The following is an 11,100-nucleotide window of genomic DNA, read 5'->3' on the forward strand; positions in this document are numbered from 1 at the left end:
AAAAACATGGCTCCCTAAAAACTTTATTTAATTTAATAAGCATTTCAACCTAAAATTAAGACAAGACGATGATCATTGTCTTACATACTCGATTTCAAGTTGTTCTTTATTATGAGCTCAGGATTAGACCCGTCCAAGCCCACCACTCATGTGATTTGGGCTTATGCTAGCTCTTGGAGGCCCACCAACCCGAGTCAATGAGGGCTCAAGGTTGGGCTCAAGTCCCACCAACCTGAACTCACACCACTTCGATGGATTTGAATTAGCCTCGTCGAAGCCCATCACATAAGTGGTTTGGGCTCAAGCTAACCACTTGCAATTCACGTGATTCATGGGTATATAAAAACCCATGAATTATCTGATATGTATTAAACTCTAAGCTCATCCTTATTCATAAACACACATAGAAGAAGGGAGAGTTTATATTCTCTTCTTTAACCTCTCGTTATCTCTTGTATCTTTAATATTTTTAATGTAAACACACAAATATTGCTTTAAATGTTTCTTTTTATTTGTATCAATGCTACCTTAAATATCAGAAAGTTTTTTAAGTTTATTGAAAGACTTATTTTGCAAGTATTCATCAAGTTAAAGTTCAACAACCACCTTTAATTGCTCGATTTTCAGAATCCATTAATCAATCAGTTGTAGAAAGTTCAATATCCTTTGAAGTTTACTTTAGACTCATGAGAGAACTTTTTTTCTTCTCTTTCTTTTTGAACTATAGAACATCAACTTGAGTCTAGGTTTCAGATTTACACAGGGGAATATTTTTCAAAAGCCTTTATGCTATAGTTTGCTGCTTTGCTACCGAATCCCAGGATAACATATTCCTATTTCCCGTCCGTTTTGTAGCCGCACCTTCCTATGTGGAAAATGACACATCAACCCACCTGTTTTTCGAACAGCCATTTATACCCTCGACCTTTATTTCATGCTGAGTCCACATTTTGCATATAAATAGCAGCACCATCTTCCTCGTATATTTCATGGCACTGTTCAGCAAAAGGTCAAATCCCAAGAGCCATTATTGTCTCCAAAACTTTGTCCTCCTCCCCCCAAGCTCTCTGGTTCCCACCATGGCTCAACCGGGAACTGTAGCACCAATGTTTGTCTTGAGTCAAGGTGAAATAAAACAGAGAAAGATAATGTTAATATAGAGGTCATGGCTATATCTCTCCTGAGCTTATCCTTCTTATATATCCTTTCTTCTTCTGTCAAGCCCATAAAGATGGCTTGAGTTTTCTTGACCTTGCAAGTCCAAGAATATTGTTAGCTTGGTCATTGTTAGATCCTCATGCTTCGAGAGTAAGATTATTTTTTTTGGTTTTGAGATGTGATTCTCTCCTTATACTTCTAATTGTATTTAACTTCAATTATTTCTTTATAAACTCTCAGTGTACTTTGCTTTAGTTCTTTGAATATGAGCTGTTATGCTTATGACTTGTTCTGATATATGCTTTGGCTACATAGCATATCAGCTTCGGTTGAGAAAGAACAAGATGCAGCTTCTTTTCTTTTTCTGTCCGTACGTCGCCTGTTTTGGTATCCCTCTCCAGTCTTCTTTTCAGTTTTTTTCTATGGATGTTATGGGTTTCTGCTTGTTAATCAAGCAATGTGCTCGTTGGCTGCATATCTTTTAATATACTCAACGAGTTCTGATCTCATTCGCTCAAGGAAAGAAAATCTACTTTAAATACAATTTGCATGGAAGGAATTTCACTACTTGTGTTCACAAGATATATAGTCCTTCGGTTGTTTCCTTTCTTTTTCACCACATTATGAGTAATATATATATATATATATATATATATATATATATATATATATATATATATATATATATATATATATGTGCGTGTGAGATGAGAAATATGCGCCGGCTAGGATGAGCTTACTCTTCTCTTTTCTGCCTGTATACCTCTCTAGTGGCCATGGTGAAAGGGAACTATTTCACCTTTCTTTTTTTCATTTTTCATTTCATGCAAGGGAAAATGATTTCCCTCTGCGCTCACAGAAAGCTTTCGCGAAGGCTGATGCGGTAGTAGCTGTAAGGGCTGTTTGCTCTGCCACAAAAAATAGAAAACGCTTCCTGTAAAATTGCAAATATTCTCTTAGTTTATTGACAAAAGGTCGACTGCCTTCCACTGCATTTAGGGCCGTTGATGGCCAAACCATATCTGATGCGTTTTCCTGGTTAAGTTAAAAACGGTCCATAAGAAAAAACCAGTCTGCAGATGTGGACTAATTAGTCGAGGGCTTTAAGCATGCTGAGTTGAAATTTAAAGCAAAAGCCATGTTTTCAGATAATTCAACCTTTTTATAATTTTTGTGGTTACGGATTAAAGGAAAAATCAAGAAAAAGCTAGCACAGATGCTTAAAAATAACCAAACTTACTTTTAAAGTTGTTGCCACAGTAAAAAAAAAAAGCCGTCTTTAACTGCATGAGCGAAGAGAATCAGTTCCAGCTACATCTCCATCGATTCTATGGAGTCAAATACAAAGTACAAAATGATGACGACGGAGATGATAAAAAGACCACGTTACTGCACCAACCCCGCGTGATAATTATTTTTTCATACAGTTATCCGCCAAGAAATAACAACATTTATTTACATGATCTATGAGATTTACTTACTTAGCCCAAGAGAAACCATTACACGGCCCTGTTGCAGCACCCAGTATTGATATTAGGGTCCACTGCACCAACCAATCGCAGTTTTGATCCGCATGAAACTGGTTGTGTAATAATTTTTCTTAAGGTAATTTTCCTTAATTCACAGCCTCCAGAACTGTAAAACCCCGACAAAATTCGTCAAGTTAAAAACAAAAGAAGAAGATCCACCCAGCTTCAGGCTCCAATTTACATCCACAAAACAGCGAGAACTGTCTCCATAACAGTAGAACAGACAATTCCAACACAGGTTCTCTCTGTGCTTGTATTACTTTCATTTTTTCTTGTTTTTATTACCTTTTCAAGCTGCAAGAACCAATACTTTTATTGTACCCTGACTATTTGCAGATAGCATTGTAGGACTGTCACTCTTCCAGCAAACAGCACTGATGAAGTAAGATCCTGCATCCTCATCAGCATCGTCCATCTCAGGGGAACCAAATCTATGCCAAGTCACAGGTTTAGAGATTTCCTGCAAAATAAAAGCCAAAACATCACTTTGATGAACTTGGAAATGAAAATTTACGAAGGCTGATGTTTATTTATAGCTAACCTTATGGTAGACAAAGACCTCATTTGTTTCACTCCCACATGCAATATATTCACTGCTTACTGAGAGACCCACAAAGTTTTTCTCGTTTGTGTGGCCTCTAAAGGTACGAACCTGAAAGCATAACTCAAAAGGCGTGACTTAGCTATTCAACTCTGCCTAATATATCATTTAAGCAATAAACAAAAAGAAACGATGCCAGTCACACAAAGCCAAGGGGAATACTAAAATAACGTGGATGAAAGTTAATATATTCAAGCAAGCACAATCTTCCAGTAATTTATCCAACAAGGAAAATTTTCAGACTTTAGGATAAGAAACTAATCCAGATTTAGAACTTAATCGGTTCAGTTATTGCAAATTTTTTACGAGGACCATCATTTGAAAACGATTTTCCATGTGTAATTCATGAACGGACTCGTTTTCCCATCAACAATTTGAAATTATGAAGTCCCAAGTCAAAATCCAATTTAGCTTATGAGAATCGATACTATGTATGAAGACTCAAGATACGAAATGCAAGATAGAAATAATTCTTTTGGGAAAAAGCAAATAATATTTGATCTCTTTTGGGGCTCAAGCATTACATTATTGCTAGTATAGAGTATTTATATTGAAAAAGAAAGGTGCAACCATAACTGTTTCGTGAACAGATGACTTACAGGCAGATTCTCTTTTACATCCCATAACCTTAATGTGCTGTCTGTTGACGCTGAAGCAAGCTCGCTGTTAGATAAGAATTTTACATATGAAACAGTTTTCCTGTGCCCGCTGAACACATAGAGTGGATTGGTGACATTTCTCAAATCATAGTAGTGAATCTGGTGGTCTGCTGAACCAACCTGAAAATAATTCAGAACTCATGCATAAGGTTATATATATTCTGTATGGAAATAAATAACAGGAGTACGTCCATTCCAGAGGGTGAAACTCCACGGTGTTATGAATTTGTGATTTAAATAATCAAAGGTACCTCATGAAAGATGTGCATTACACACATCTGATTAACCCAGTCTTTCTTCAAGGTCACATTAAACAAATGCTTTCACTAAGTTGCATTTGGTATCAGATAAAAAATTCGGAGGTGAACCATTTAAGAGGTTTAAGTTTTAAAAGATTAAGAGTGTAATAAAATATTAACTGCGAAGTGTTAATGGTGTTTGGTTGGATGTGTTGGAAATAAAGATGATTGATGGGACCCACATGTCAACAACGTCCCACTTTTCATAAGGAAAAATAATTGATGTATTGAAAAACACAGAGTTTTCAAAGGTACAACTTACTCTCAACGCACCTCACTTTTGAGGTTAAATGCTCCTCACCACTCCTTTTGTGTTCTAAACAAGATGAGAGGGGGTGGGAAGTTACTAGGCTAACTATTCCACCTCTTTCACCTCCTAACAAAAGAATCCTTAAGGTTAAGATTTTCATAAAAGGTTAGTAGGCCACATCATCCCACTCCCTTATCAAGTGTGCAAGGCCCAAAACCAAACACCAAATAAACCCAAAAGTGGATTTCAAATAGCAGAATGTCTTAATCCATGCACGAATGCTTGCTTTTGTATAGGTGCAAGGATTTGGAGTATGAGACCAAGTCAAGAATAGTTATTTGTCTCTTTGAAGAAAAAAAGAAGAAAGTTGTTCATTGCAGGAGCATACCGCAATATAATTGCTAGATCCAGGATTGTACTTGACACAACAAATATTTGCTTTCATGTCAATGTTTAGAACGCTCGCCTCCTGCTTTGTGCACCAAACTTTGACCTGGTTTACATAGAGCATGGATTCAAAATATTGTTAGTAAAAATGTACCTCCCTTTGAATATAATACAACTCAAGAGGAAGACCATGCCACCATATAATATTTTTACTTTGGTGTTGTTTGTCTTGCCAGCACATGCTTCACAACTTGAACTTTACACATAAAACTGTTTCCATGTAAAACATAGACTTTCCATTCATTATAGGCACTTTGCTAATTTATCTTGAAAAATAGGCAGAAGCATAACCCAAATTATCATCATTCAACAGCTCATCACAGCTATTCAATACCAGTGTTCATGCACAGGAACATGCACCTACCTGTGTATCTGAATTTTCCCGTGTGACACCAGCAGTAGAATTTTCATATTAAATTATTTTCTTCATGTCCACAATAAAAAAACAAATAAAACTTCATATTTCTGCAAAAAAGATATGGAAGGGCACCACTGATCTCTTTGCAAGCTTACAGAGGAAGTGCTTTAATAACCAAACCAAAGAAATTGCCTGGGGGCTTTTTCATACTAGCAATGACAAAAAAAAAAAAAAAAACTCCCATGAAAATGCAAGAGTTTGAATGCTATTGAAAATTATAGCATCATTATTGCAATTAGAAATAATGCAAATATGAAAAACCAGTATAACCAACTCAAACTTGGTAGAAAAGTAGAGCAGAATTTTCCAGAAGTACAGAGTACCAAATAAAATATGCACAATAATACCACAGGTTTGCCTGGTTCTTCTGGACAGCAATCCCATCCTAGATATTGCTTTATTTTTTTATTTTATTTTTTGGTAGAGATTCTAGACTGTGCAGTTGTAAGTAAACTAGACTTGATACAGATTAGTTTTAGCATACCTTACAATCATCGCTACCAGATACAAGCATAGAAGGTTCTGTGCGAGAAAAATCAACACTCCATGCACGTTTTTCATGCTCTTCGTATTCCATCACACTCTGCCAAGTTAATACATGTTTGTAAGCAAACTATGGTAATAGCACATAAGTAATATGATAGTATTAAAAGGTGACCACAATACTTCAATTAGTACCTGCCTGGTTGTCACATCCCAAACAGTTACTATTCCCTCGTAATCACTACTGGCTATTTGATTTTTAGTAAACTTGTTCCAACTCAAGCAGCTAAGTTTAGAACGTGTAGACATCTCCACAACAGGGCAGTGCACATCTGCAGGTTCATTCACAACCTGGAGGGAAATAGCATAATCAATGATAAATAACCAGCTAAAGAACACAATGATTCATGTTCAGACTATAATGCAGTAACTCGAACAACCAGGAAGTATTATATTAATGCTCTCCTCTGGTAGATTTCCTGAGTTCCTATATGGTAAAACCACCAGACCACGAGATGTGGGCAAAGTGGAATATATGTCCAACAAAATTGAATATGGCTTCCAATAAGTACCCAAAAAATTATTAAATGAAAACACTGCTCTTCATTTTTCATAAGCACAGAAGTTTGGCCTGATGTTTAGAAGGGTGTGCTCCTTCCTTAGCTACCAGTGTTCAAACCTCAAGCTAGAGAAGCAAAGTTTTCATAAATCCCCTAATCTCAATGTGGGTTACTGGCGCTCAAAAGTTGCACTCAGGATACCCCTGACTGCAAAACAAAAAAAAGAATGTTTCATATGTGCAGGTAGAACCACAGAAGAGTATTCTGGTCAGATTGAATCTAGCTCTCCATAGATTTTTTGTGAATGAAGAATTTTAAGATGTTAGTGAAAATACACCCATCAAACACTTGATCGGACTTTCTATTATAAATCCACAAACTACTCAATGGAATATGCCCATGGATGGTAAACACTCAAATACTACCATGATCAAACTGCAGGACATAACTCTGTCTACAGCATCTTTCTTTTTCTTGTTTCCCTAGACATTTTATGCAAAAATGAAAAGGAGTTTGAAATAAAGAGAACGTTATCTTACAGAAGAAAAGTCAAACACTTTGATTCGCCGTGAAACTCCAGCAGTAGCAAAAAATTCATCATCACGGTCAAATTCTATGCTGCAGTCCACATTTTAAGTTGATACAATTCAGAAGAATTGAATAAAATGTAAAAGTAAACATAAAACACAAGACAAAAAGAGAAGCTAGATTGATAACTCAAGTAAGAGTTTATTGGATCCATTAGAATAATAACATGTTCAACAAATGCTACAGGTAGCATTATGAAAACCAACCCTCCACCACTTCAACCAGTGAAGTACACCAACAACCAATTATTGCATCCAATTATTTTAACCATCAAAATGTTTTTGTAGATTACTTGCTACTTATTTAGGGATACCATTCACCAAAGACAAAAGCTACTTTCCTTATGAAGAAACACCACTTGTATATTTACAACTGACAATTGCTCCAGCACAATTTTGTATCTGAAATATAATAAAGTATTCAAGTATCCTAAAGAAAAATAAAACAATTTGTCATCCCAAATTCACCTAATCTGATGGGCATTCAATAGTGTTAACTAACCTTGATACTATATTGGCCGAGTGAAATATATCCCCGTGCCTGAGTTCAGCAATGACCCTTAACCGACTGTGTCAAAAAAACAAATGAAAAATACACATGAACCACAAACATATGAGATAAAATCGTGGTAATATGCCAACATAGAAAAATATTTCAAAAATGAAATGAAAATTGGTATTTATACCTGTACTGAGTAAATGTACCCAGCACAGATTGAAAATCTGCAAGACCAGCATTGTAGCCCTCTCTATGAATGACATTTTTATCCCTTTCTGACTGGTTATGTGGATGATTTGCCAACTGGCGGCGCTTTTGCAAGTAACAATCTTGCAGGTCATTGAACTGCAATGAGAGAAAAATGAATCAAGGAGAAAATGAAACATCATTTGAAAGTTTCTAAAAATGGTTCCTAAAAAGGAATCCAGGAAATCGCACCGCAACAATAATATACACATAATCAGCTCAATGTGAGTAGGATGAGATTCTTTCATGTTGAGCAGAGCTAGATTACTAGCTGTATTGACATCTAAAAACCAATGAGGTTGACCAATAGCATTAGGTTTTATGCTTTTGGCTTTTTGTTATCCACGCAATACTTGTATATTGAAGAGTCGGAGTTGTATACTTCCCATTAACAAACATGCACCAAACTCCATTAAAGATTACCAACCTGTGCATGCACGCGCTTTTTCTTCACTGCAGATAAACCTGAGTGATTATATTGCGGGTCAGACCCACCCGATGTATCCTTTCTCTGGAGCCCATGAGAGCTTACTTGAGCCTTTCCATCCATTTTCTTGATTGGAATATTCCCAGTAGTCAGCCCTCTGGCATTAAGAGAACTGGTGACAACACCACTGTGGTTCTTATCAATTGTTGAAGGCCACGGTTTTCTCACAGTGAGATCATCTCCAAGCATTCGCAATTTCATAGAATACCTATCCCTGGCACGATACAGCTCAATTCTGTGTTTCTCTACAGCATCTATGTCCTCCTTAATATATCGAAGATCAGTTCGTACCTACAACAGTAAGAATCCATCCATCAATCTATTTATCAACAAATATAACCATCTCAACAAACATTATGGATGGTAGGTCCATCAACAATCAAATAAGTCAAAAACACAGAAACACAAAGGAAGATTGGAAGATATTAATGGAAAGTAAGAATCCATCCATCAATCCATAATGGAAGGGAAGGGAGATGAGGATTGAACAGGCCAAGCATTTAGAAGCATACCTCATTCAATTCATCCACCTTTTGCTTCCGCAAGTAGTGCAAGAAGTCTAGCAGCACCTGCATATTTCTCTCAGCTTCTTCTTGTTCCATTTTTCTCTTCCTCTCTGCAAGAAGTGACATGAGGGTGTCCAGGTCCTTAATTGAAACTTCACAACCCTGACTAGCAATCACGAGAATGTGTCATTTTCACATGCATGTGAAAGGAAAAATCAATTTTGTGCATGACTTAATCTGTTTTCTGCATCTAAACAACCCCACGAAAATTTCAGAGATTGCAGAATAAACAATCACACATAGTTTTTCAGAGTAGTAAAAATTTCATGCAAATTTCTTACAATTGTTAACAGTGGTAGAATATCACTAAACTAACGTCTCAAAATACAACTATAAGCATTCGGTCCAAGGAGCTCTTTCGCCACTCTGGTCTTATCGGAATTATGTGAGTAATAAGCAAATCGCCCTTCCAACTCTATGCAAAGCTACAATTCTCCTAATCCTCTCATTTAAAATCACAAAAAAGTGATTTACAAGGTGAAGACCAAAATTAAAGTGATTTAGAATGCAATTGACTGACCTGCTGTAAGGATTGGCGAAAATGTTCAATAGGCGACGCATTCTTGGATGTTTGACGAGCAGAGGCCTTCTTTAATAGCTACACATGTGAACCGTACACAACAACTCACAATGAGCTGCAATTTCCAAGTGAATATCATTTCAAAAATTTTATTTATTTATTTTAGTTTTCAATCCCTTTTTTTCAAAATTGACAATTAATCAGTGTGTTAAATTAAACAAATCGATAATTTCAATTATTAGAGATATTAAAAAGCAAATAGAAGGTGGAAAAAACCTTTTGGAGCAAGAAATTAGGGAAGAGCTGATTGGTAGTGAGGTAATGGCTACAGCAAGGGCAATCGTTCTTGTTACGGAGGTGAGTGGTGATGCACATGTAGCAAAAGCTGTGACCACATACTGTGAGGAAGGCATCTTTTATAATCTGCATGCAAATCGGGCAGAGGAAATCCTTCTCTAACTCAGCTTCTTCTGCGCTCGGGGCGGAGGAGGGCTCAGGCGACGCAACTGCGGCAGCCGTGGATGTTGAGGGTTTCGGCTCTGGCTTTACCGCTGGGACGATGGCCCCCGTTGAAACCTCTTCCATTTATAAAAAAAAAGAGCTGATCTTCGTTGGTTGTTCCGGACTTCCGGTGTAGTGTAAAACAAAACAAAATCTGTGCTGTCTCTGTGCTTTTCTTTTGTGTTGCATACTTGCATTTGGAGTCGCAGAGAATGAGATGGTGGGGAGTAGATAGAGAAAGGGTGTGGGGTCCAGTGTGGGCTTGTGAGTTGTGAGGGTGAGAATGGTACACGTGACACGACCGCTTCTCTCGGGTTTTTTTTTAAAAATAAAAAACAAAATAAAAAAATCTCATATTAAGCTTTTTTTAGAAATGTGGTTGTGATTGTTTTTTAAATAGTTTTTCGTGCTAAAATACATGATAATAATATTTTTTTATTTTTTAAAAATTATTTTTGACATCATACATTAAAATGATTTGAAAATACTAAAAATATATTAATTTAAAATTAATAAAAAAATAAAAAAAATTTAAATTTTATTAAAAATATTTTTAAAATACAAAAATAAACAGTACCCTTAAGGAAATTAAAGGCATGCTAGCCTTGTTATCGGCGGTACACTGGGATAGAATTAAAAGGTAATTTTAAATATAATAAACAATATGTGAATGTTGTGAATGCATTTTTTAATTTTGTTTTTCATTGAGGAAGTTTGTTCACGAGAACATGTTTATTGGGTTTTAAGTTAGTTTTTAATATAAAAATTTTATTATAAATATATTTTTATTTATCATGATTTTTTTTAATTGAGAAACAAAAATATATTGTTTATATTTTATAAAATAAACTAAAAATATATAAATCAAATTCTTTTTGTTAATACTAATTAAATATTAAAATAAAAAACTAATTTTTACTGTATAAATAAAATATAGATATAATTACAAATGTTTTACACTAACTCTTTTTTTTATTTTAAATGTTTTTATTTATTTTATTTTAGTGGCTAAATATTGTTGCTAATAACAAATGATTTTGGTTTTTATAAAAACTTTATACAAATACAACTAATTCATATAAAATTTAAAAGGAAAAAAATTCAATACCAATCAAACTAATCTCTTTAAAGTATTATACAATTAAAAAATATAAAAGATGAATCATTATTTAAAAAAAAAATTTAATTCAATTTGTTTAGGAAATAAGAGCGAGAGAGAAAGAATGAAGGGATTGTGGTAGCGGTGGCGGTTCAAAATATTTTTCGCTTAGAAATTTATCAAAATAAAAA

The 11,100-nt window shown here is 35.2% G+C and overlaps 1 protein-coding gene across 3 annotated transcripts; it reads right to left on the reverse strand.

Moving 5' to 3' along the window:
- Nucleotides 1-2,418: 2,418 nt before the first annotated feature.
- Nucleotides 2,419-10,017, reverse strand: LOC7468530 (E3 ubiquitin-protein ligase COP1). Of its 3 annotated transcripts, none has more exons than XM_024585582.2 (13): nt 9,586-10,017; nt 9,310-9,387; nt 8,736-8,891; nt 8,164-8,514; nt 7,678-7,835; nt 7,494-7,559; nt 6,944-7,022; nt 6,040-6,195; nt 5,846-5,944; nt 4,885-4,989; nt 3,888-4,067; nt 3,229-3,339; nt 2,419-3,147 (listed from the first exon to the last, which is right to left on the reverse strand). In XM_024585582.2, the coding sequence occupies exons 1-13, from the start codon at nt 9,892-9,894 to the stop codon at nt 2,977-2,979; spliced, it is 2,019 nt and encodes a 672-aa protein (XP_024441350.1). In that variant the 5' UTR covers nt 9,895-10,017; the 3' UTR covers nt 2,419-2,976. The 3 variants fall into 3 exon arrangements, with proteins under 3 accessions (XP_024441350.1, XP_024441351.1, XP_024441352.1); XM_024585583.2 differs by having other exon boundaries at nt 8,736-8,895; nt 9,586-9,735; XM_024585584.2 differs by having other exon boundaries at nt 8,736-8,895; nt 9,310-9,424; nt 9,586-9,735.
- Nucleotides 10,018-11,100: the final 1,083 nt, after the last annotated feature.

Source organism: Populus trichocarpa, chromosome 14, assembly GCF_000002775.5.
Source record: "Populus trichocarpa isolate Nisqually-1 chromosome 14, P.trichocarpa_v4.1, whole genome shotgun sequence".
In the NCBI taxonomy this organism is placed as follows: Eukaryota; Viridiplantae; Streptophyta; class Magnoliopsida; order Malpighiales; family Salicaceae; genus Populus; species Populus trichocarpa.

What these genes read in the sequence shown, in the direction of transcription:
- LOC7468530 (XM_024585582.2), bottom strand. Translation starts at nt 9,894, where the DNA reads ATGGAAGAGGTTTCAACGGGGGCCATCGTCCCAGCGGTAAAGCCAGAG. An exon ending in AAGTGTTTGACTTTTCTTCT is followed by an intron (nt 6,196 to 6,943) that starts GTAAGATAACGT and finishes ATTTCCCTCCAG; the next exon opens with GTTGTGAATGAACCTGCAGA. An exon ending in AGGTCTTTGTCTACCATAAG is followed by an intron (nt 3,148 to 3,228) that starts GTTAGCTATAAA and finishes TTTATTTTGCAG; the next exon opens with GAAATCTCTAAACCTGTGAC.